Source organism: Monodon monoceros, unplaced genomic scaffold, assembly GCF_005190385.1.
Source record: "Monodon monoceros isolate NGI ecotype Baffin Bay Population unplaced genomic scaffold, NGI_Narwhal_1 Super_Scaffold_10, whole genome shotgun sequence".
NCBI classification, from domain to species: domain Eukaryota; kingdom Metazoa; phylum Chordata; class Mammalia; order Artiodactyla; family Monodontidae; genus Monodon; species Monodon monoceros.
The window spans coordinates 17,091,187-17,112,153 of record NW_021703766.1 but is presented as its reverse complement, the minus strand read 5'-3'; the positions used below and the strand labels follow the sequence as shown (position 1 = coordinate 17,112,153).

Here is a 20,967-nt window from a genome sequence, read left to right as displayed (position 1 = left end):
AGCAAAACAGTATGTATTTCAGGCTCATCTTGTACTTTCCGTATCCCAGTCCTGATAACAACTATTTCTCAAAGAAGCCCTAGCTACTTTAGGTAAAAAAGAGTATTTAGATCTGGATACTAGGTGTGCTTATTTCCCATGAGTATGCTTTTGGAGTACTGCTGCTCACAGAATCTTTCAGAAGACAGAGCTAGGGAAGATATGTATGCTTATATACATAATGTCTTTATTTATTTTTCTATCTTCCTCTCATGAGTTCATACTGATACTTCCAGTTGCAGCTCAGTACCATAGGGTTCCTTCTTGTTTTTCTTCCTATGTTTGTAACTCTTTTGTTCAACATTGCAAAACTTGATTCCCTTTAATTTTAATATATTTACTTATTTGAGCAATCTTCCTCTGTGTAATCAAGCTTCTGTGGCCGTTGCTTCCGTCTTTTGTACATGTTGATACCTAATTATCCAACTTGGACACCCATGACTTGCATCCAGGCTGTGGCTGCTTTCCTCCTACAGGAATGCTCTCTTCATCCCATGTGTGCTATGACACCCAGAGCTGCCCTCCTGCTTATCTGTTGACACCCTCCTCACCCTCCTTGGGTTCTGACTCCCCACACTGGGCAGCCCTTCTAGGCAGATATCATCCTATAGCTCTCACCCTACTAGGATTTTGATACTCTTACCTAAAGGTACCCTTTGCTCCTGCTCCTTCAACCCCCATGGATGTCTTGCTTACCCACTGGAACTCCAGCATATTATGCTGGGCTGTCCATCCATAGGAATGTCCTCTTCATCCTGCTCAGGCTCGAAGGCCTCACACGAATGCCCTCCTCACCCTGCTTGGGTTTCTAATCCCCATTCTGGACTTCCACACTCCTCATGGGCACACTCTGCTTCCTGCTTAATCTTTGACACCCAGCCCAGGCAGCCCTACTATATGGACATTCTCCTTACTGCTTGGGTTCTTACACCCAGTGCCAAGTGCCCTTGTACAAATACCCTTTTCCCCCTGCCCAGGCTCTGCTTCTCTGTGCTGGCTACCCTCCATCACCTCAGTTGCTTTAGCTGTGATACCCTGTGCCATCCCCTTGAGGGTGCATTTGTCACCATGCTCTGGCTCTGACACCCTATGCTAGCTTCTCTGCGTTCCCTCCCATAGATAAGCATCCTCATTCTGCTTGGTCTACCCATCCCAGGAGACTTTTACTTTGCTTGGGCTCTAACCCACCACAGTAGGTTTTCCCTCTGTGTGTCAGGCTTCCCTCTTCTCATCCTGCTTTCTTGGACTCCATCCCACCCTTCCACTCTTCTCCACCCCTCCCCACTCCCCCCAGATATATTCTTCATTCTGCTTGGGCTCTGACACCACACACCAGGCTGTGGATATTTTATTTACATTGCTTGGATTCTGCACCTGATTATCTTTTCCTGCTCACCCTGCTTGGGCTCTGAAACCCTTTGCCAGGCCTCTGCTACCCCCACCCCCACTATGGATTCCCTTCTCACTCCACTGGGCTTCTGACACTCAACCCTGGTCCTCCTTACTCCTCTTGGACTCTGAACTCTACAGTTCTTAAAGCTCTATTGAAAAGTATTCTTGTAAGATCTTTGAAAATTAGAAATAAGCCATAAAGGTTTTAATCAATAGTTAGGTCATAGATAGGACTTTGAAAGTCTTCTGTCTAGAACAGACTTAAGTAATAACATCTTCTGAGAATAATATAAATAAATTAAGAAAGTATATAACAAAAATGGTTAGTTAAATAGTATACTCCATTCTGTATCTTATAAATGTTGTTATGTAGCAAATAATTGTGAAATTTTAAAGTGAAAAGTAATAACTATTAGAAAAAAATATATGATGTACTATGTTAAAATGATTGTGCAACTCAATTTATTTTTCTTATTCCTGAAATTGTTGTAATCTATGCTGCTGTATATTGTTTAAAATTACTGTAGAATACCAGCTTGAGGAAAACTATAATAAAATATAATCAGGAAGAGGTGATATGATTAAGTAAATAAGTAACAGCAAACTAGTAAATTGACTTAAACTTAGCTGAGAAAAATTTATTAAAGCAGAGATCACTTACAAGTTACTTTCAGACTTAATAATCTTTTAGAAAACAAATATCCGGTAGACCTGCAGCCAGTACATTTTCCAGTGGAGATGCCAACTATGATGACTGTCAAGCCTAAAAGTGTTTTTAACAGAATGAATGCTGTCTCTCTTCAACGCAGAACTATGTTGGCACAGTGGAGGTGCCAGGCATTTTGTTTTAGAATGTCTGATGTGAAACCATAGCTTTGGGATTCACCAGCTTATTGAGATAGTTAATAGAGACATGGAAGAGTAAGGCAATTAGTTCCCAAACCATTTGCAAGAACTTTCTGAAAGTCTTTTAACTCTTTTGGGTGCTTAAGTAGCTTTGTATATACAGTTTATTTATTTATTTTATAATATTCTTTAATGTGCTGCTTTTTCTTAACATATATATAAATTTATTCATTTATTTATTTACTTTTGGCTGTGTTGGGTCTTCGTTGCTGTGCACGGGCTTTCTCTAGTTGAGGTGAGTGGGGGCTACTCTTCATTGCGGTGCGCAGGCTTCTCATTGAGGTGGCTTCTCTTGTTGCGGAGCATGGACTCTAGGTGCATGTGGGCTTCAGTAGTTTTGGCACGTGGGCTCAGTAGTTGAGGCATGCGGTCTCAGTAGTTGTGTCACACAGGCTCAGTAGTTGTGGTGCATGGGCTTAGTTGCTCCTCAGCATGTGGGATCTTCCCAGACCAGGGCTTGAACCCATGTCCCCTGCATTGACAGGCAGATTCTTAACCACTGCGCCACCAGGGAAGTCCCTGTAATACAAAGTTTAAAAAAAAAATTAAAAAGGTAAAATCCCATTTTAAAAACAGAATACAAACATTTATAAATACATTTTCCAGTATTAGAGTGTTTGTATCTAATATCAGGGAGCATTTATTACTTGAATAACTAATATCTGTGCTGAGCATTAATTCACCGTTTTTTAGTTTTTTTAAGCATTCCCAACACAAAGTATCATCCTTTTTACCACAAATACTTCCATTTAGCTGCTTGCTCGACAGTTGAATTCAATTTATTTACAGAGCTTCCCCCCGCCTTTTATTGTTCATCTCTGCATGAAGTTAAGTCTGTGGTATTACTTGTGTACAACTTTGAATTGTTATGTTACCTGAAAGTTAATAAGAGTCTTCAGAAAAGTTAAAGAGTAGATGGGCTCTGACAATTCTGGTCTTTACTTTCTGACCCTAAAGCAGCTGAATATTGAATGCTGTTAGCTATCAGGTCAACAAAGGTAAAGTGGCGATAAAAATTCCTAAAAAAGGAATAATAATTTACAGAGGTTTTTTAAAATACTTATTTAATTTATTTATTTATTATTTTGGCTGCGCTGGGTGTTAGTTGGAGCATTCGGGATCTTTAGTTGTGGCTTGCGGGATATTTTTTTTTAAGTTGCGGCATGTGGATGTCTTACTTGCAGCATGTGGGCTTCTTAGTTGCGGCATGTGAACTCTTAGTTGCAGCATGCATGTGGGATCTAGTTCCCCAACCAGGGATCGCACCCGGGCCCCCTGCATTGGGAGCACAGAGTTTTACCCACTGGACCACCAGGGAGGTCCCTACAGAGTTCTTTTTAACAGATCTTATTTAAGCCTTACATAGCAACTCTGTGAGGCTATGCACTATCCATGCATAGCCTTAATTTTTATTGTATTTATTGATTAGATTATATAGTTTAGTAAAAAGAACATTCATGAGCCCAGTGTCCAGACCAATTTATTTCTGCTACTCCTTTGTCCTGTATCTTCGTCTCACCATCAAAGGAAACTAATGTCCTAAACTTTATATTTATCATTCCCTTCTTTTGTTTTATCACATGTGTTTTTCTTTCTTTCTTTTTTTTTTTTTTTTTTACTATTACACAAGTTTCACATTCTTGGTAAAATCGACCTCACATAATTGTTTAGAAATTAAGTGAGAATATATTTACAATGAGCTTTTGCACAGTGCCTGTCCCCACTCCCAAGTGCTCAATAAATGGTAGCTGTAACTGTATTATCAATGTTGTTATTTTGCAAAGGGAAGAACTAGAAAAGCATGCCTTTTCTCAGCTGTTTCATTTGTTTATCTCCCTGGACTCTTCTGGGGTAAAGTGAAGGAGTTTGGGGGTTTGAGGTCTTTTCATTTTTTTCTGGAACTGAGCAACATGTAAAACAAAACAGTAAAGTGGGATTTGGTTGATCAGCAGTTAGGGAACCAGAGTTTCTAAGTGAGAAGAAAAAAAAATGCTGCAGTATTAAGTTACAAGTTTTTCCTTCTCTTTCACTGCCTTGTGAAAGGCAGGATAGGATTTCTCTCTCCTTGAATTTGATGCAGTGTGGTGGGACTCCCACCCTCTTCTCCCCATATAGCCAGTGTTGAAGAGTAAAAGACCGAATTCTCCCAGAAATAATCAGTGACATAAAAAGGATCATTTAGAGTTTACTGAATGACTGAACACATATGGCAATCAGTCAGCCCATTTTTACATTGTTCACCTTCCCAGCAAACATTGGGAAGCATTAGTTTGCTTTCAATATCTGAAAATGATTTCATTCCTCTAATCGCCCAAGGCTCTGCACTATTGCACCAACATAAGGCAAATTCTTGATCTGAACTTGTTTTCTCTTCTGCCTAATTGCTTTTTTCATACACTTATGTTCATGATTTATGTTGGGACTTCCCTGGTGGCGCAGTGGTTAAGAGTCCGCCTGCCAATGCAGGGGACACGGGTTCAAGCCCTGGTCCAGGAAGATTCCACATGCCATGGAGCAACTAAGCCCATGCGCCACAACTACTGAGCCTGCACTCTAGAGCCTGCGAGCCACAACTACTGAGCCCACGTGCCACAACTACTGAAGCCTGCGAGTGACAACTACTGAGCCCACGTGCTGCAACTACTGAAGCCTGCGTACCTGGAGCCCCTGCTCTGCAACAAGAGAAGCCACTGCAATGAGAAGCCCACACACCGCAACTAAGAGTAGCCCCGCGGGCTTTCCTGGTGGTGCAGTGGTTGGGAGGCCGCCTGCCGATGCAGGGGACGAGGGTTCGTGCCTTAGTCCGGGAGGATCCCGCATGCCGCAGAGCGGCTGGGCCCGTGAGCCATGGCTGCTGTGCCTGCGCGTCCGGAGCCTGTGCTCCGCGGCGGGAGAGGTCGCAGCGCTGAGAGGCCCATGTACCACCAAAAAAAAAAAAAAAGAGTAGCCCCCACTCACCGCAACTAGAGAAAGCCCACGCACAGCAGTGAAGACCCAACACAGCCAAAAATAAATAAATAAAAATAAATTTATTTAAAAAAATAATTTATGTTAATTAATTATTTACTTTATCATATTTGATCTAAGTCTATTACATGGATACTTAAGCAGGACACTTATATTGGGATTTTGGTCAACTGAAATTCATAATGAACCATTAAGTGAGTTGATTAAGCATTATTATTGCTCAAATTATTAGCAATGTTAATAGAAAAAAATATGAGACAACAGTCACCCCAATTCTGGCAGACCAAGGAAAGAATTCTTTAGAAAACAAAAGAGAAATCATTCCTAGATTTTGAAAAAAAGAGTGAGAAAGAGAGTGAGTGCATTTAAGTACATTGCACAAGAGCAGTTTTTACCAGATGTTACATTGATCTGTATTAAATTTGATTATTCCTTTGCACAGGTAATTCCAGCCTTTCATTATCTGTGATGAATTATGACATATGATATATTCCTCTTAAGCCTATGTCATTTGCAAATTCTGTATCTTTGTTCAAGTTGTTGATGTAGTAACCACATTCCTCAAGGGGGAACCCATACATTTTGGGGTGGTGGTGTTTAGAGTCATCTGTTTTATGAAGTCTACATTTCTTATCTTGCTCGTAAGAACTTTGTAAGATTTTCATCATTTTACTGACTATAGGATACCTATGCCTGTAGTAATTTCTTGATACAGTAGATGAGCCTTAAAAGGGAAATTAGTGTGCAGTTTAGCCTTCATAATTTCACTTTTCACAAATAGAAACTATGTGAAAAGATATTTCTGTCCATGAAGTTTATTAGGAACATCGAGAGACCTAGCTCGCTCTTGTGCAGTTCTCAGTTGTTCTTATTCTATTCCTCTTTCTCTTTTTTTAAAAACAGCTTTACCCATGTATAATTTACATATCATAAAATTCACACATTTAAAGTGTATAGGAGATTGGCTCAAGATGGCGGAGTAGAAGGACGTGCGCTCACTCCTTGTGAGAGCACCAGAATCACAACTAACTGCTGAACAATCATCGACAGAAAGACACTGGAACTCACCAAAAAAGAGACCCCACATCCAAAGACAAAGGAGAAGCCACAATGAGACGGTAGGAGGGGCACAATCACAATAAAATCAAATCCCATAACTGCTGGGTGGGTGACTCACAAACTGGAGAACACTTATACCACAGAAGTCCACCCACTGGAGTGAAGGTTCTGAGCCTCACGTCAGGCTTTCCAACCTGGGGGTCCGACAATGGGAGGAGGAATTCCTAGAGAATCAGACTTTGAAGGCTAGCAGGATTTGATTGCAGGACTTCGACAGGACTGGGGGAAACAGAGACTCCACTCTTGGAGGGCACAGACAAAGTAGTGTGTGCATCAGGACCCAGGGGAAAGAGCAGTGACCCCATAGGAGTCTGAACCAGACCTACCTGCTAATGTTTGAGGGTCTCTTGCAGAGGTGGGAGGGTGGCTGTGTCTCACCAGGAGCACAAGGACACTGCCAGCAGAAGTTCTGGGAAGTACTCCTTGGCATGAGCCCTCCTAGAGTCTGCCATTAGCCCCACCAAAGACCCCGGGTAGGCTCCAGTGTTGGGTCACCTCAGGCTAAACAACCAACAGGGAGGGAGCCCAGCCCCACCTATCAGCAGACAAGCAGATTAAAGTTTTACTGAGCTCTGCCCACCAGAGCAACAGCCAGCTCTGCCTACCACCAGTTCCTCCCATCAGGAACCTTGCACAAGCCTCTTAGATAGCCTAATCCACCAGAGGGCAGACAGCAGAAGCAAGAAGAAGTACAGTCCTGCAGCCTGGTGAACTGAAACCATGTTCACAGGAAGACAGATGAGACGAAAAGGCAGAGGACTATGTACCAGATGAAGGAACAAGATAAAACCCCAGAAAAACAACTAAATGAAGTGGAGATAGGCAACCTTCCAGAAAAAGAATTCGGAATAATGATAATGAAGATGATCCAGTACCTCGGACGAAGAATGGAGGCAAAGATCAAGAGGATGGAAGAAATGTTTAACAAGGACCTAGAAGAATTAAAGAACAAACAGAGATGAACAATAAAATAACTGAAATGAGAATTACACTGGAAGGAATCAGTAGCAAAATAACTGAGGCAGAAGAATGGGTAACTGACCTAGAAGACAGAATGGTGGAATTCACTGCTGCAGAACAGAATAAAGAAAAAAGAATGAAAAGAAATGAAGACAGCCTAAGAGACCTCTGGGGCAACATTAAACACACCAACATTCACATTATAGGGGTCCCAGAAGGAGAAGAGAGAGAGAAAGGACCCGAGAAAATATTTGAAGAGATTATAGTCCAAAACTTCCCTAACATGGGTAAGGAAACAGCCAACCAAGTCCAGGAAGCGCAGAGAGTCCCATACAGGATAAACCCAAGGAGAAATACGCCAAGACACATAGTAATCAAATTGGCCAAAATTAAAGACAAAGAAAAATTATTGAAAGCAGCAAGGGAGAAATGGCAAATAACATACAAGGGAACTCCCATAACGTTAAGAGCTGATTACTCGGCAGAAACTACAAGCCAGAAGGGAGTGGCATGACATATTTAAAGTGATGAAAGGGAAGAACCTACAACCAAGATTACTCTACCCAGCAAGGATCTCATTCAGATTCGATGGAGAAATCAAAAGTTTTACAGACAAGCAAAGGCTAAGAGAATTCAGCACCACCAAACCAGCTCTACAACAAATGCTAAAAGAACTTCTCTAAGTGGGAAACACAAAGAAGAAAAGGACCTACAAAAACAAACCCAAACAATTAAGAAAATGGTCATAGGAAGATACATATCGATAACTCCCTTAAACGTGAATGGATTAAATGTTCCAACCAAAAGACACAGGCTTGCTGAATGGATACAAAAACAAGACCCATCTATATGCTGTCTACAAGAGACCCACTTAAGACCTAGGGACACATACAGACTGAAAGTGAGAGGATGGAAAAGGATATCCATGCAAATGGAAATCAAAAGAAAGCTGGAGTACCAATACTCATATCAGATAAAACAGACTTTAAAGTAAAGAATGTTACAAGAGACAAGGAAGGACACTACAAAATGATCAAGGAATTAATCCAAGAAGAAGATACAATTATAAATATATATGCACCCAACATAGGAGCACCTCAATACATAAGGCAACTGCTAACAGCTATAAAAGCTATAAAAGAGGAAATCGACAGTAACGCAATAATAGTGGGGGACTTTAACACCTCAGTAACACCAATGGACAGATCATCTAGACAGAAAATTAATAAGGAAAAAGAAGCTATTTAAGAAGCTATTTATAGGACATTCCATCCAAAAACAGCAGATTACACTTTCTTCTCAAGTGCGCACAGAACATTCTCCAGGATAGATCACATCTTGGGTCACAAATAAAGCCTCAGTAAATTTAAGAAAATTGAAATCATATCAAGCATCTTTTCTGACCACAAATCTATGAGTTTAGAAATGAATTACAGGGAAAAAAAACATAAAAAACACGAACACGTGGAGGCTAAACAATACTTTACCAAATAACCAAGAGATCACTGAAGAAATCAAAGAGGAAATCAAAAAATACGTAGAGAAAAATGACAATGAAAACACGACGATCCAAAACCTATGGGATGCAGCAAAAGCAGTTCTAAGAGGGAAGTTTATAGCTATACAAGCCTACCTCAAGAAACAAGAAAAATCTCAAATAAACAATCTAACCTTACACCTAAAGGAACTAAACAAAGAAAAACAAACAAAACCCAAAGTTAGTAGAAGGAAAGAAATCATAAAGATCAGAGGAGAAATAAATGAAATAGAAACAAAACAATAGCAAAGATCAATAAAACTAAAAGCTGGCTCTTTGAGAAGATAAACAAAATTGATAAACCATTAGCCAGACCCATCAAGAAAAAGAGGAAGAGGACTCAAATCAATAAAATTAGAAATGAAAAAGGAGAAGTTACAATGGACACCGCAGAAATAAAAAGCATCCTAAGAGACTACTATAAGCAACTCTATGCCAATAAAATGGACAACCTGGAAGAAATGGACAAATTCTTAGAAAGGTATAACCTTCCAAGACTGAATCAGGAAGAAATCGAAAATATGAACAGACCAATCACAAGTAATGAAATTGAAACTGTGATTAAAAATCTTCCAACAAACAAAAGTCCAGGACCAGATGGCTTCACAGGTGAATTCTATCAAACATTTAGAGAAGAGCTAACACCCATCCTTCTCAAACTCTTCCAAAAAATTGCAGAGGAAGAACACTCCCAAACTCATTCTATGAGGCCACCATTACCCTGATACCAAAACCAGACAAAGATACTAGAAAAAAAGAAAATTATAGACCAGTATCACTCATGAATATAGATGCAAAGATCCTCAACAAAATACTAGCAAACAGAATCCAACAACACATTAAAAGGATCATACACCACGATCAAGTGGGATTTATCCCAGGGATGCAAGGATTCTTCAATATACGCAAATCAATCAATGTGATACACCATATTAACAAACTGAAGGAGAAAAACCATATGATCATCTCAATAGATGCAGAAAAAGCTTTTGACAAAATTCAATACCCATTTATGTTAAAAACTCTCCAGAAAGTGGGCATAGAGGGAACCTACCTCAATATAATAAAGGCCATATATGACAAACCCACAGCAAACATCATTCTCAATGGTGAAAAACTGAAAGCATTTCCTCTAAGATCAGGAACAAGACAAGGATGTCCACTCTTGCCACTGTTATTCAACATAGTTTTGGAATCCTAGCCACAGCAATCAGAGAAGAAAAAGAAATAAAAGGAATACACATTGGAAAAGAAGAAGTAAAACTGTCACTGTTTGCAGATGACATGATACTATACATAGAAAATCCTAAAGATGCCACCAGAAAACTACTAGAGCTAATTAATAAATTTAGTAAATTTGCAGGATACAAAATTAATGCAGAGAAATCTCTTGCATTCCTATACACTAATGATGAAAAATCTGAAAGAGAAATTAAGGAAACACTCCCATTTACCACTGCAACAAAAAGAATAAAATACCTAGGAATAAACCTACCTAGGGAGACAAACGACCTGTATGCAGAAAATTATAAGACACTGATGAAAGAAATTAAAGATGATACCAACAGATGGAGAGATATACCATGTTCTTGGATTGGAAGAATCAATATTGTGAAAATGACTATACTACCCAAAGCAATCTACAGATTCAATGCAATCCCTATCAGATTACGAGCGGCATTTTTTACAGAACTAGAACAAAAAATCTTAAAATTTGTATGGAGACACAAAAGACCCCGAATAGCCAAAGCGGTCTTGAGGGAAAAAAACAGAGCTGGAGGAATCAGACTCCCTGACTTTAGACTATACTACAAAGCTACAGTAATCAAGACAATATGGTACTGGCACAAAAATGGAAATATAGATCAATGGAACAGGATTGAAAACCCAGAGATAGTCCCACGCACCTATGGTGAACTAATCTGTGACAAAGGAGGCAAGGATATACAATGGAGCAAAGACAGTGTCTTCAATAAGTGGTGCTGGGAAAACTGGACAGCTACATGTAAAAGAATGAAATTAGAACACTCCCTAACAGCATACACAAAAATAAACTCAAAATGGATTAGAGACCTAAATGTAAGACTGGACACTATAAAACTCTTAGAGGAAAACATAGGAAGAACACTCTTTGACATAAATCACAGCATGATCTTTCTTGATCCACCTCCTAGAGTAATGGAAATAAAACAAAAATAAACAAATGGGACCTAGTGAAACCTAAAAGCTTTTGTGCAGTAAAGGAAACTATAAACAAGATGAAAAGACAACCCTCAGAATGGGAGAAAATATTTGCAAAGAAATCAATGCACAAATGATTAATCTCCAAAGTATATAAACAGCTCATGCAGGTCAATATTAAAAAAGCAAGGGCTTCCCTGGTGGCGCAGTGGTTGAGAGTCCGCCTGCCGATGCGGGGGACACGGGTTCATGTCCCGGTCCAGGAGGATCCCACATGCCGCGGAGCGGCTGGGCCCATGGGCCGTGGCCGCTGAGCCTGTGCGTCTGGAGCCTGTGCTCTGCAAGGGGAGAGGCCACAACAGTGAGAGGCCCGCGTACCAGAAAAAACAAAAACAAAAAATAAACAACCCAATCCAAAAATGGGCAGAAGACCTAAATAGACATTTCTCCAAGGAAGACATACAGATGGCCAAGAAGCACACGAAATGCTGCTCAACATCACTAATTATTAGAGAAATGCAAATCAAAACTACAATGAAGTATCACCTCACACTGGGTAAAATGGGTATCATCAAAAAATCAACAGACAACAAGTGCTGGAGAGGGTGTGGAGAAAAGGTAACCCTCTTGCCCTGTTGGTGGGAATGTGAATTGATACAGCCACTATGGAGAACAGTATGGAGGTTCCTTAAGAAACTAAAAATAGAGCTACCATATGACCCAGCAATCCCACTACTGGGCATATACTCAGAGAAAACCGTAATTCAAAAAGACACATGCACCCCAATGTTCATTGCAGCAGTCTTTACAATAGCCAGGTCATGGAAGCAACCTAAATGCCCATCAACAGACGAATGGATAAAGAAGATGTGGTACATATATACAGTGGAATATTACTCGGCCTTAAAAAGGAGTGAAATTGGATCAGTTGTAGAGATGTGGATGGATCTAGAGACTGTCATACAGAGTTAAGTATGTCAGAAAGAGAAAAAGAAATATCGTATATTAACACATATATGTGGAACCTAGAAAAATGGTACAGATGAACCAGTTTGCTGGGCAGAAATTGAGACGCGGGGCTTCCCTGGTGGCGCAGTGGTTGAGAGTCTGCCTGCCAATGCAGGGGACACAGGTTTGTGTCCCGGTCCGGGAGGATCCCACGTGCCGTGGAGCGGCTGGGCCCTTGAGCCATGGCCGCTGAGCCTGTGCGTCCGGAGCCTGTGCTCTGCAGCGGGAGAGACCACAGCAGTGAGAGGCCCACGTACTGCAAAAAAAAAAAAAAAAAAGAAAAAAATTGAGAGGCAGATGTAGAGAACAAACGTATGGACACCAAGGCGGGAAAATGGTGGGGGTGAGAGGTGGTGGTGTGATGAATTGGGATATTTGGATTGACATATATGTATGTCAGTATGACTAATACGAATAAAATGGATAACTAATGAGGACCTGCTGTATAAAAAAAATTAAAAATACAATAAATTTTCAAAAATAGATAAATTTGAGCACTGAGTGATATGGTTACAGCCCTGCCCAACACCTTCATTGCAGTTTTGTGAGATCCTAAGCAAAGTACCCAGTTAAGCCATGCCCAGACTCCTGGTCCACAGAAAATATGAGATAACAAATGTTCGGTTATGTAGGTTTTTTGTTAACAATCTTATTCACATATAATACAACTTGCGCATTTAAGGTATACAGTTGAAAGGTTTTTATTCTCTTCACAGTATTGTGAAACCATCACCACAATCAATTTTGTAGTATTTTCACTACTCCCAAAAGAAAGCCCATATTTTTTTAGCTGTCACCCATCTTTCTTTCATTCACCCAGCCCTAGGCTACCACTATCCTACTTTCTGTCTCTATAAATTTGTCTGTTCTAGACATTTCATATAAGTGGAATTCTACAAACAACGTTGAGCACTGAGGGTTGAACAGAGTATTCCTTTTTTGCTAAACTGTAAGTTCCTCTAGGTAAGGAAATAAAAAATAATAATAATAAATAAAGTGTGCAGATTCAGTGGTGTTTAGTTATTTATATTTATAGAGTTGTGTAGCCATTGCCATAATCTAATTTTGGAATTTTTACCACCCCGAAAAGAAACCTTGTAACCATTCTTTCTCTTAAAAAAAAAAAAATCTAGTAGATTCTTTTAAAATCTAGTAGGTTTTTTAAAAAAAAAATGTAGTAGCGGTTATAGTTATCTAAGGAAGTCTTCTCAGGAAACTGCCTTTCCGTTATAGATTTCCCATTCTCTTTCTTCATATTCTTTGCTTATAAATCTAGAATTTCATTCCTCCTTATCTATTTAACTGATTTAAAAGATAATGCAAGAAAAATAGATATGATAGCTTAACATGAGGGAGGACTATTTGTTGTTTTCATGGATTTAAAGGACCTATGCTGTTGTTCAGGAGTTCTCTCATTGGCTAGTGGAGACTGTATAAGCGTTTAATTTGGAATGAATTTAGGACTAAAGGACAATAGTACTACCAGCATAATTTATATCCCTTTAATCTTTTTATGTTTTATGGGAAGCAGGCTTGAGAGTAAGACCAACGTATGTGGTCATGGTGTACAGTTATATCTTGGAGGGAATCTTTGAGATAATGGGGTAAAAGAAGAGTTTCAGTGAGGATTTAAGTCTTAGAGAAGTTGTTTAAAGTAGCAGAGCCAACACAGTTTTGTCTGAAGTCAGAGCCTGTGATGGTAAGGACTGTATTACCTGCTGTTTTCCTTGGATAGATAGGAAGAAACTTCTGACTTCTCTAATTTCCAAACACTTGAGTCAGTTAATCAGAAAATACCTTTGGTGAAGGAATGAATCCATGCTTCCTACACCTTCCACTTGACTTGCTTATTACTTTGGTTTGGGGGTAGGCTATAGGGAAGATTGAAATATAACAAGTTCTATATTTAGTTACTTTCCAATGTATTTTTATTGACATTGCTTTTATACCTCTAATTTAGACTCTATGTCCTTCTTTGGGAAAGTGAAATGTGGTTAGTGATGGGGCTTTTACTAGGTTAAGTTTTTTTTCCCTTGACATAAATGCATTTTGGTAGATCCTTTCTCTTTTTATCTAAGCTAATTTTTATTTTCATATTTCCTCTTTGTTTATTTTCCTACACCCCCCCAAAAAAGGTCTTGAATATGCTTTTCTTCTATGTATAAGGGTCTCGTTTTCAACATGGATTGAGAAAAATAATTGTATTAAAATCTATGTTTGATGATATGACATTTGTTTTAATTAGTTTCTCGTGCTATCCCCCCTATATTATTTGAAAGATGGAAGTAATCTACTTAAGTTATTTAGCAACATTTTAACAAGCTGAAAAATTTTTGTCAGGGCATATTATATTCAGACAGATGTAACATTTGCTAAATGCTTTGAAGATGAAAATTTCAAGTGTTAGGTAATAGTTTTTCGAAAGAAAAATTTTTAAGTGGATTCTTTACTGTGAATGGAGATCATTTAATACTACAACTTCTAATTTTAGCTTTCCTTCATGATATTCTTTCTTATTCCTATCCACATGAAACTCAGGATACGTATTTTAACTGGGAGGATCAAAGTATTTATGAATTCAGTAATCAGTTAACTGACAGTATTGTTTGCTACCAAAGATAAAATGTCTTACAGTGCTACCTTTATTTTTTTAATCACTTAGTACAAATAGTTAATAATCTTCTTTAATTGTTGGAATGTTGCTTTTCTTAGAATACTAGGCAAGTCCCTTAAACTCTGTGCCTCGATTCTTTAGAAAATAGACATATGATTCTAACTGGTCTTTTGAAGTTTCTTCCAACATTGATTCTACTACCTTTAGTGGATATCTTGATAATTATTTCTGTCCAAAAACCATGTAATAATAACTATAAAATAATTTTTAAATAGTAGGTGTAAATTTGATTTTATGGACAATTAGAATATTATAAAATATATTAAAAAGATACAGTACTCTTTAATCTGGGATAGAAAAGTAATCATAATCTAATATAGGCACTTGTGCTTAGTGATTTAAGAGTATCCTATACTTGTGCCTTTCTAGAGTTGGAGATACCTCAGAGTAAGAAGTAGTTCCTTGAGCCATAACATTTCTCTTTTTCTCTTCTTTAGGAGGGAAAAATGCATTATGATAGCAAATTAAAATATTTGATAAAGGTGCTGAGTAAAAGAGCAGTAGACTATTGGTCTAGTTGGAGAAGCCAATTTAAAGCTGATATACACTAGTACATGCCATCTCATATGTAAAGGATGATAAGTTACACTCTTTTTTTTTTTTTTTTTTTCAAAGGAAGATATTGGAGCATCTTGGGTTATTTGACATCTCTTCTGTCTAGTTTTATACAGTTTTAAAATTTTAATAACTTTTTCTGTAGATCATCGTAAGCATGAGGGATAAAACCAAGAAGAAAACAGGGGTTAGAATGAATGGAAAATTCATTATTCAGTTCAGTAAAAGTATATAATAGAAAAATATTTGCTAATAATTTTTACAACAGTAGTTATATGAAGTTTAGTGTATGTGTATGAATAATATAGTTCTTCTTATGAGTGAAAAGACATTAATTTTGTGCTCATAATTAGGTTATTGACTTATACTCTTTTTAAAAAAAGTTTTTTCCCTTTCCCCCAACAGAATCTGTCTATGATCTTCTCCCAAAGGAGTTACAGTTACCTCCATCTAGAGAACCATCTGTAGCATCAATGAGTCAGACAAGTGGTGGTGAGGCAGGCTCGCCTCCTCCAGCTGTAGTTGCTGCTGGTATGCATTTCATTTTACTTTTAAAAGAAAAAGTATTATCTGGTCAACATGAACAGTGCTGGCAAAATTCATATCAAAGAGTGTGATTTGAGGGTTTGTTTTAGGTTGTTTTAAACTACATACTTTTAACATTAAAAACTTTTAATATACAATATTCTTGATACAACTGTTATTTCTTAAAATTTCACGTTGGCACATCTATTAGTGCCATCTCCCAGAATGGACCTTATCTTTAACTATGAGAACAAGTTTAAAGTTTTTTTGTTTACTGCACATAAAAAGGTTATTATAAATACCAAGCTATGGGTAGAAAATTATATTTGAGTCTCTATAAAACAATTATTTTTAAAAATTTGCTCAAAGGGGAAAATGTTTTATTTTGTATAATCTGAAAAAAGGACTCAAGCACTCAAGTGTCTTATCTGTTTGTAGCATGTTACTATAACCTTTTCCCTACATTTAAAAACATATGTGACTTTATACTTATTTTAAATTCAGTTGAAAGTAAATGGAAGATTTGAATGTAATGTTTATATAAAGACATTTTCTTATATCAGTGAAAAAGTATGGAAAATAATGTTTGAAATTTATCAAGTTTATTTTTAATCAGCTCTCAAATCATACACTTTATAATTATATAAAATTGGTTCAAATTTTGATTGAATTAAAAGATTGACAGACAAGCTAATTGAAAAATGTCTTGATTAGTGATAAATTAATAAAGAATGCTTTCAGTAATATTAGATTGCCCAACTGTAATTCTTTTTTTAGTTGGGTTTATAGACTACTAAGTGTGTTTGGTGTTTTAAAAAAGTTAGAAAATTACATATATATACTCTGAAGTTTAATCTATCCTACTAATTAGAGGTTTCTTGCCTAATATGATACCTCTCATCTTTTAAAATGGTACTTAAAATCCATCAAAACATTGTTTTCAGTAAATTCTTTTTGTTTCAAAAAGAACAGTGAAGCGGAAGGTTGTGATTTAAATGAGGATATTGGTACTATAATAGAACTTTGGGTACTTTTCTTATTTGCATTAACCTAAGTCCAGTTAACCTTGTGTACCAATCTTTCCCCTGAGCCGTATAGTGCAATATGCAGCCTTCCTGGTTGAGGGCAGGAAAACTTTAAACATGGCCAAGAAACTTACCAGCCCTGCTCACTGTTCATGTGTTGCCAGACATTTTCTAACAGATTCTGTGGATTTAATTGTGAACATTTTAGTAATTGAATTGTTAAGATGACCTGGTTTCACTTTATATGCACTGAATATTTCTTCTGGAATTTAAATATTTAATCTAGTTTTAAAATAGTATCAGATATTAAAATATATATTTTTTAATTTTAATGAAATATTTCACTTTAAATCCACAGGTAGAAACTGACTAACTGATTTCTTTTGTATCTTTTGAGATTTGTTTAAAGACATGTTGAATCTGTATAGAACTAAAAGTCTGTTTCTTCTGTGCTTTTTAACATCTGTTGACAGTAGATCCAGTTCCTTTTAAAAGCTGAAAAAATGTTAGCTAGGTTTGGAAAAAGAACGACACTTCCTTTGAAATAATACCAAACTCAGTTTTAGAAGTTTTTATATATAAATATTGAAAGTTTTTGAATTTGAGTCACTAATGGAATGTTGAAGGTCCCTCCTTCCCTCCCTCCCTCCATAATCCTCTCCAGATAAATTTGAATGAAGGCTTTGAGTTGAAAAATCATGAAAATAAGAATTAACCAAAGGAAGTATTCTGAAGTAATGAATTCTTATTAGATCAAGAAGTTATTGACATTGTAAAGATTGTGAAGAGAATAAAGAGGTGACCTTGATAATTGTCATATATTCACACACAGAAAGTTTCTACGATCTAAAACCAAGTCATTCGTAATTTTTTTTACACGTTTACTTTTAACCAACATAGTCTTATTCTAGAATTCTAATGTCTTATTGGTAGAATAGAGTCTTTGTCATGTAACATTATAGGTAGGAGAGTTTAAATTGCAGAATAGTTATAGTAGGGATATCAGTTAGTATGTATAATTAGAGTTGCTTTTTTTATTTGACATATTAATGTCCTTAGTGACATAGATGTCAAAGAGATTTGGAGTAACTTACCAGTTATTCAGTGTTTCCTGGCCAAAAGATGAGATGTTTAGGGAAAGATACATTAATTTAGACTTCTTTGATTTTTTTTAATCTATAGCATTTGCTGTTTAAATATGAAATGCATAAAAATGATGACTCTTGATGTAGTTAATTCTTCAGAGTTTTGAAGGAGCCGGATTGGCTGCTATCAGGTATGAGGGCCTGGTGGGAACAGACTTCTAGTTCTGCCATAAAGGTTTGTGTTTCACAAATTCTAAATCAATTTAAATTTTAAAATTTAGAGGCTGGGCATATAGGTGTTCATGTACATTTTAAATTATTTAATTATTAAAAACGTGTTTCTCAGATTCGCCAATCTAGACTTTTTTCCCTTTATGTATTACTGAAGGAATGAGTAAACATGATGCTGCTAATCCACAATCCAGAATACTGGGTAAAAAGAATGTCTCTTAAACCTTTTTTCTGCCTCTACACTATTCACACTTTTACATATTCTCATTAATAACATCTTTTATCTGGTAAGACCCAGAGATGGGAATGGGGGAGAGGTTTACTTCCTTACAACTCCTCCCCTCTCCATAGGGCCAAGTGTCACAATCTGGGAGGTGTAGTTGGAAATCAACAGTCTGAAATCTGTACTCTTCCCCATTTTTAAAAGGCATCTGTTTTTGTCCCACTAGAAAGTTTCTTAGGAGTTTGAGGTTCAATATATAAATGAATAAAAGTTTTAGAAGTACAGACTTTCTGAAGAATATTGTAGGTTCTTAGTAATTAAGACAGAGACTATTTTCCTAACACAAAAAAGTTATCCAGGGACTTCCCTGGTGGTCCAGTGGTTAAGACTCTTCGTTCCCAATGCAGGGGGCCCAGGGTTCGATTCCTGGTGGGAGAACTAAGATCGCACATACTACAACTAAGGCCACGTGCTACAACTACTGAGCCCGCACACTCTAGAGTCCACTCACTGCAACTAGAGCAGCCAGTGCGCCACAACAAAGACCCAAATAAATAAATAAATAAATAAATAAATTTAAAAATTATCACTTATTAAAAAAAAGTTATCTACATGAATTGATAAATTCTGGCAAAATAAGGAGTTGATCAAGAAGAAATGAAAGTTGTGAAAGGATTCTTTTTGTTTGTTTCTTTAATCCTACAGTATAGGTTGGAAGGAACTAAAATATAAGAAGTATTATTAAGGAGAACTAAAACAGTTACACTAGAATTTTGGATTTTTGAAAAGAGATATGGCAGATATTTTTCTTAAATAACAGCTTTATTGAGATATAATTCACATACCAATCAAGTATTTTAAAAAATCTACTTACATGTTTACAGTTTTATCCTTAGATTGTCTTAATTTATTTAAAATAGGGAGTCTTTCACAGAAGTGAACAATAAACTTTACTATTCATTTTAAGAAATCAAATTATTTTCTTGTTCTATCCTAAATTCTATTTGTTTGTCCTCATCTTGGGATGTAGCATCATGTTTATTAGTGTATATCAAAATATTTTGCTAAGGTAATTATTTCAGGTTTCTTTAAAATGTTTTAATTCTAATTCTTGAAATAAACAATGAATTAATCAAACCATAGGTTTTATAATTCAGCCAGAGAATCTTAAGAATAACTAGTTAGTAATTCTTTTGTTGTTTTCATAAAGTTGTTATTTTACTTTCAGGAATTATATATTAGTCCTCTTTAGAAATAATATCTCAGTACATGAATACTTGGTAGCAGTTTTTAACATGTATAGGTATATACACTAATAAAGCACATACAAAAGTTTTTAAAGGCTGTAATTAAAGTTAATAATTTTACATGAAGTGATCCATATAATAAACTTTTCTGTTGGAAGAGACTTATTAAATAGTGCTTTGAATTTTATGCTTACAGCAAGTACCTAACAGGTATTTTCTGTACTGAAAGAACTTAACTGTGTGCTATTTACAGTATAGGAGGGGACACTAGAGAACTAAATAATGTCCTATAATCAAAGAACAGCTATGCTTTAATTTATTGGTTTGGCCAAAAAGTTCATTCAGGTTTTTCCATAAGATGTTAAGAAAAACCCGAATGAACTTTTTGGCTATCTCAATACTTCAGACACCTTAATCACCTAAATTAAAATCATAGAAATTTGTAGACCATCCATAACAGCAAAACTATATAAAAATTGAGTTGAAGAAAATGTAAGCTATCATTTTTGAGTTCCTACTATGTGATAGGAATTGTACTTTACAATTCACATGAAATGATCCGTATGATCCATATCATATCATATGATATGGATATCATATATATATGATCCATCCATCATATCATATCATAACTCAATCCTTCCAGGCACAAGACACCTCTCTTCTTTCCCACTAAGGTCTAAGTTCTTTTCTCCTTGCCATTGTACTTTAGGGAATTTAGCATAATGTTCTGTCACTTCAATTAGGGAAACACAAGATCCTGGACTAGGCAGTGTGTAGGACATTGAGTTGAAAAAGCCATACTCCTTCTCTGCAAGTTTTAGGATCTAAAAAATAGGAATATTATTTCTAGAAGAATATAAATTGTTTATAAAAGTTATTTACAGTAACAGAGTACTTAGCCCATTGAATTTATTGTAACTTGTTTACTAGTGTTAGAAGATACTTGCAGTTATGTAATTCTTATTTTCTTGAGTTGACTAAATTTAAGGAGGAAATTTGCCTTTGACTGCTCTCCTGGGCTAACTAGGTTAACATATTTCAGAATTTGGGCCATTTATGTAGTATATATTCCGAAGATTAAACCCAAAGCCCATTAACAGGAAAAGTAATTCACCTATGTAACCTACATATTGATGTTGTGAGCTGAAGTGTGAATTGGTCTTGGTTATTCCATATGGTCATTCCTACTTTTCCTAGAAAACGGGACCACTTCCAGAAGGAAGTCAGATCCTAGCTACAAACACGTTGCCAAGTAAGCAACATGTTTAAAAACTTTTCTCCTCATTCTGA

At 36.7% G+C, this 20,967-nt stretch overlaps 1 protein-coding gene across 5 annotated transcripts in view; it reads left to right on the top strand.

Annotated features, from left to right (window-relative positions):
- Window positions 1-20,967, top strand: part of NFAT5 (nuclear factor of activated T cells 5) — a 125,634-nt gene that overhangs the window by 57,117 nt on the left and 47,550 nt on the right. For all 5 annotated transcript variants that reach the window (XM_029241177.1, XM_029241180.1, XM_029241198.1 and 2 more), the window contains one exon: window positions 15,744-15,869. In XM_029241177.1, coding sequence (XP_029097010.1) covers window positions 15,744-15,869 — 126 coding nt within the window. The remainder of the gene's footprint in view (window positions 1-15,743; window positions 15,870-20,967) is intronic.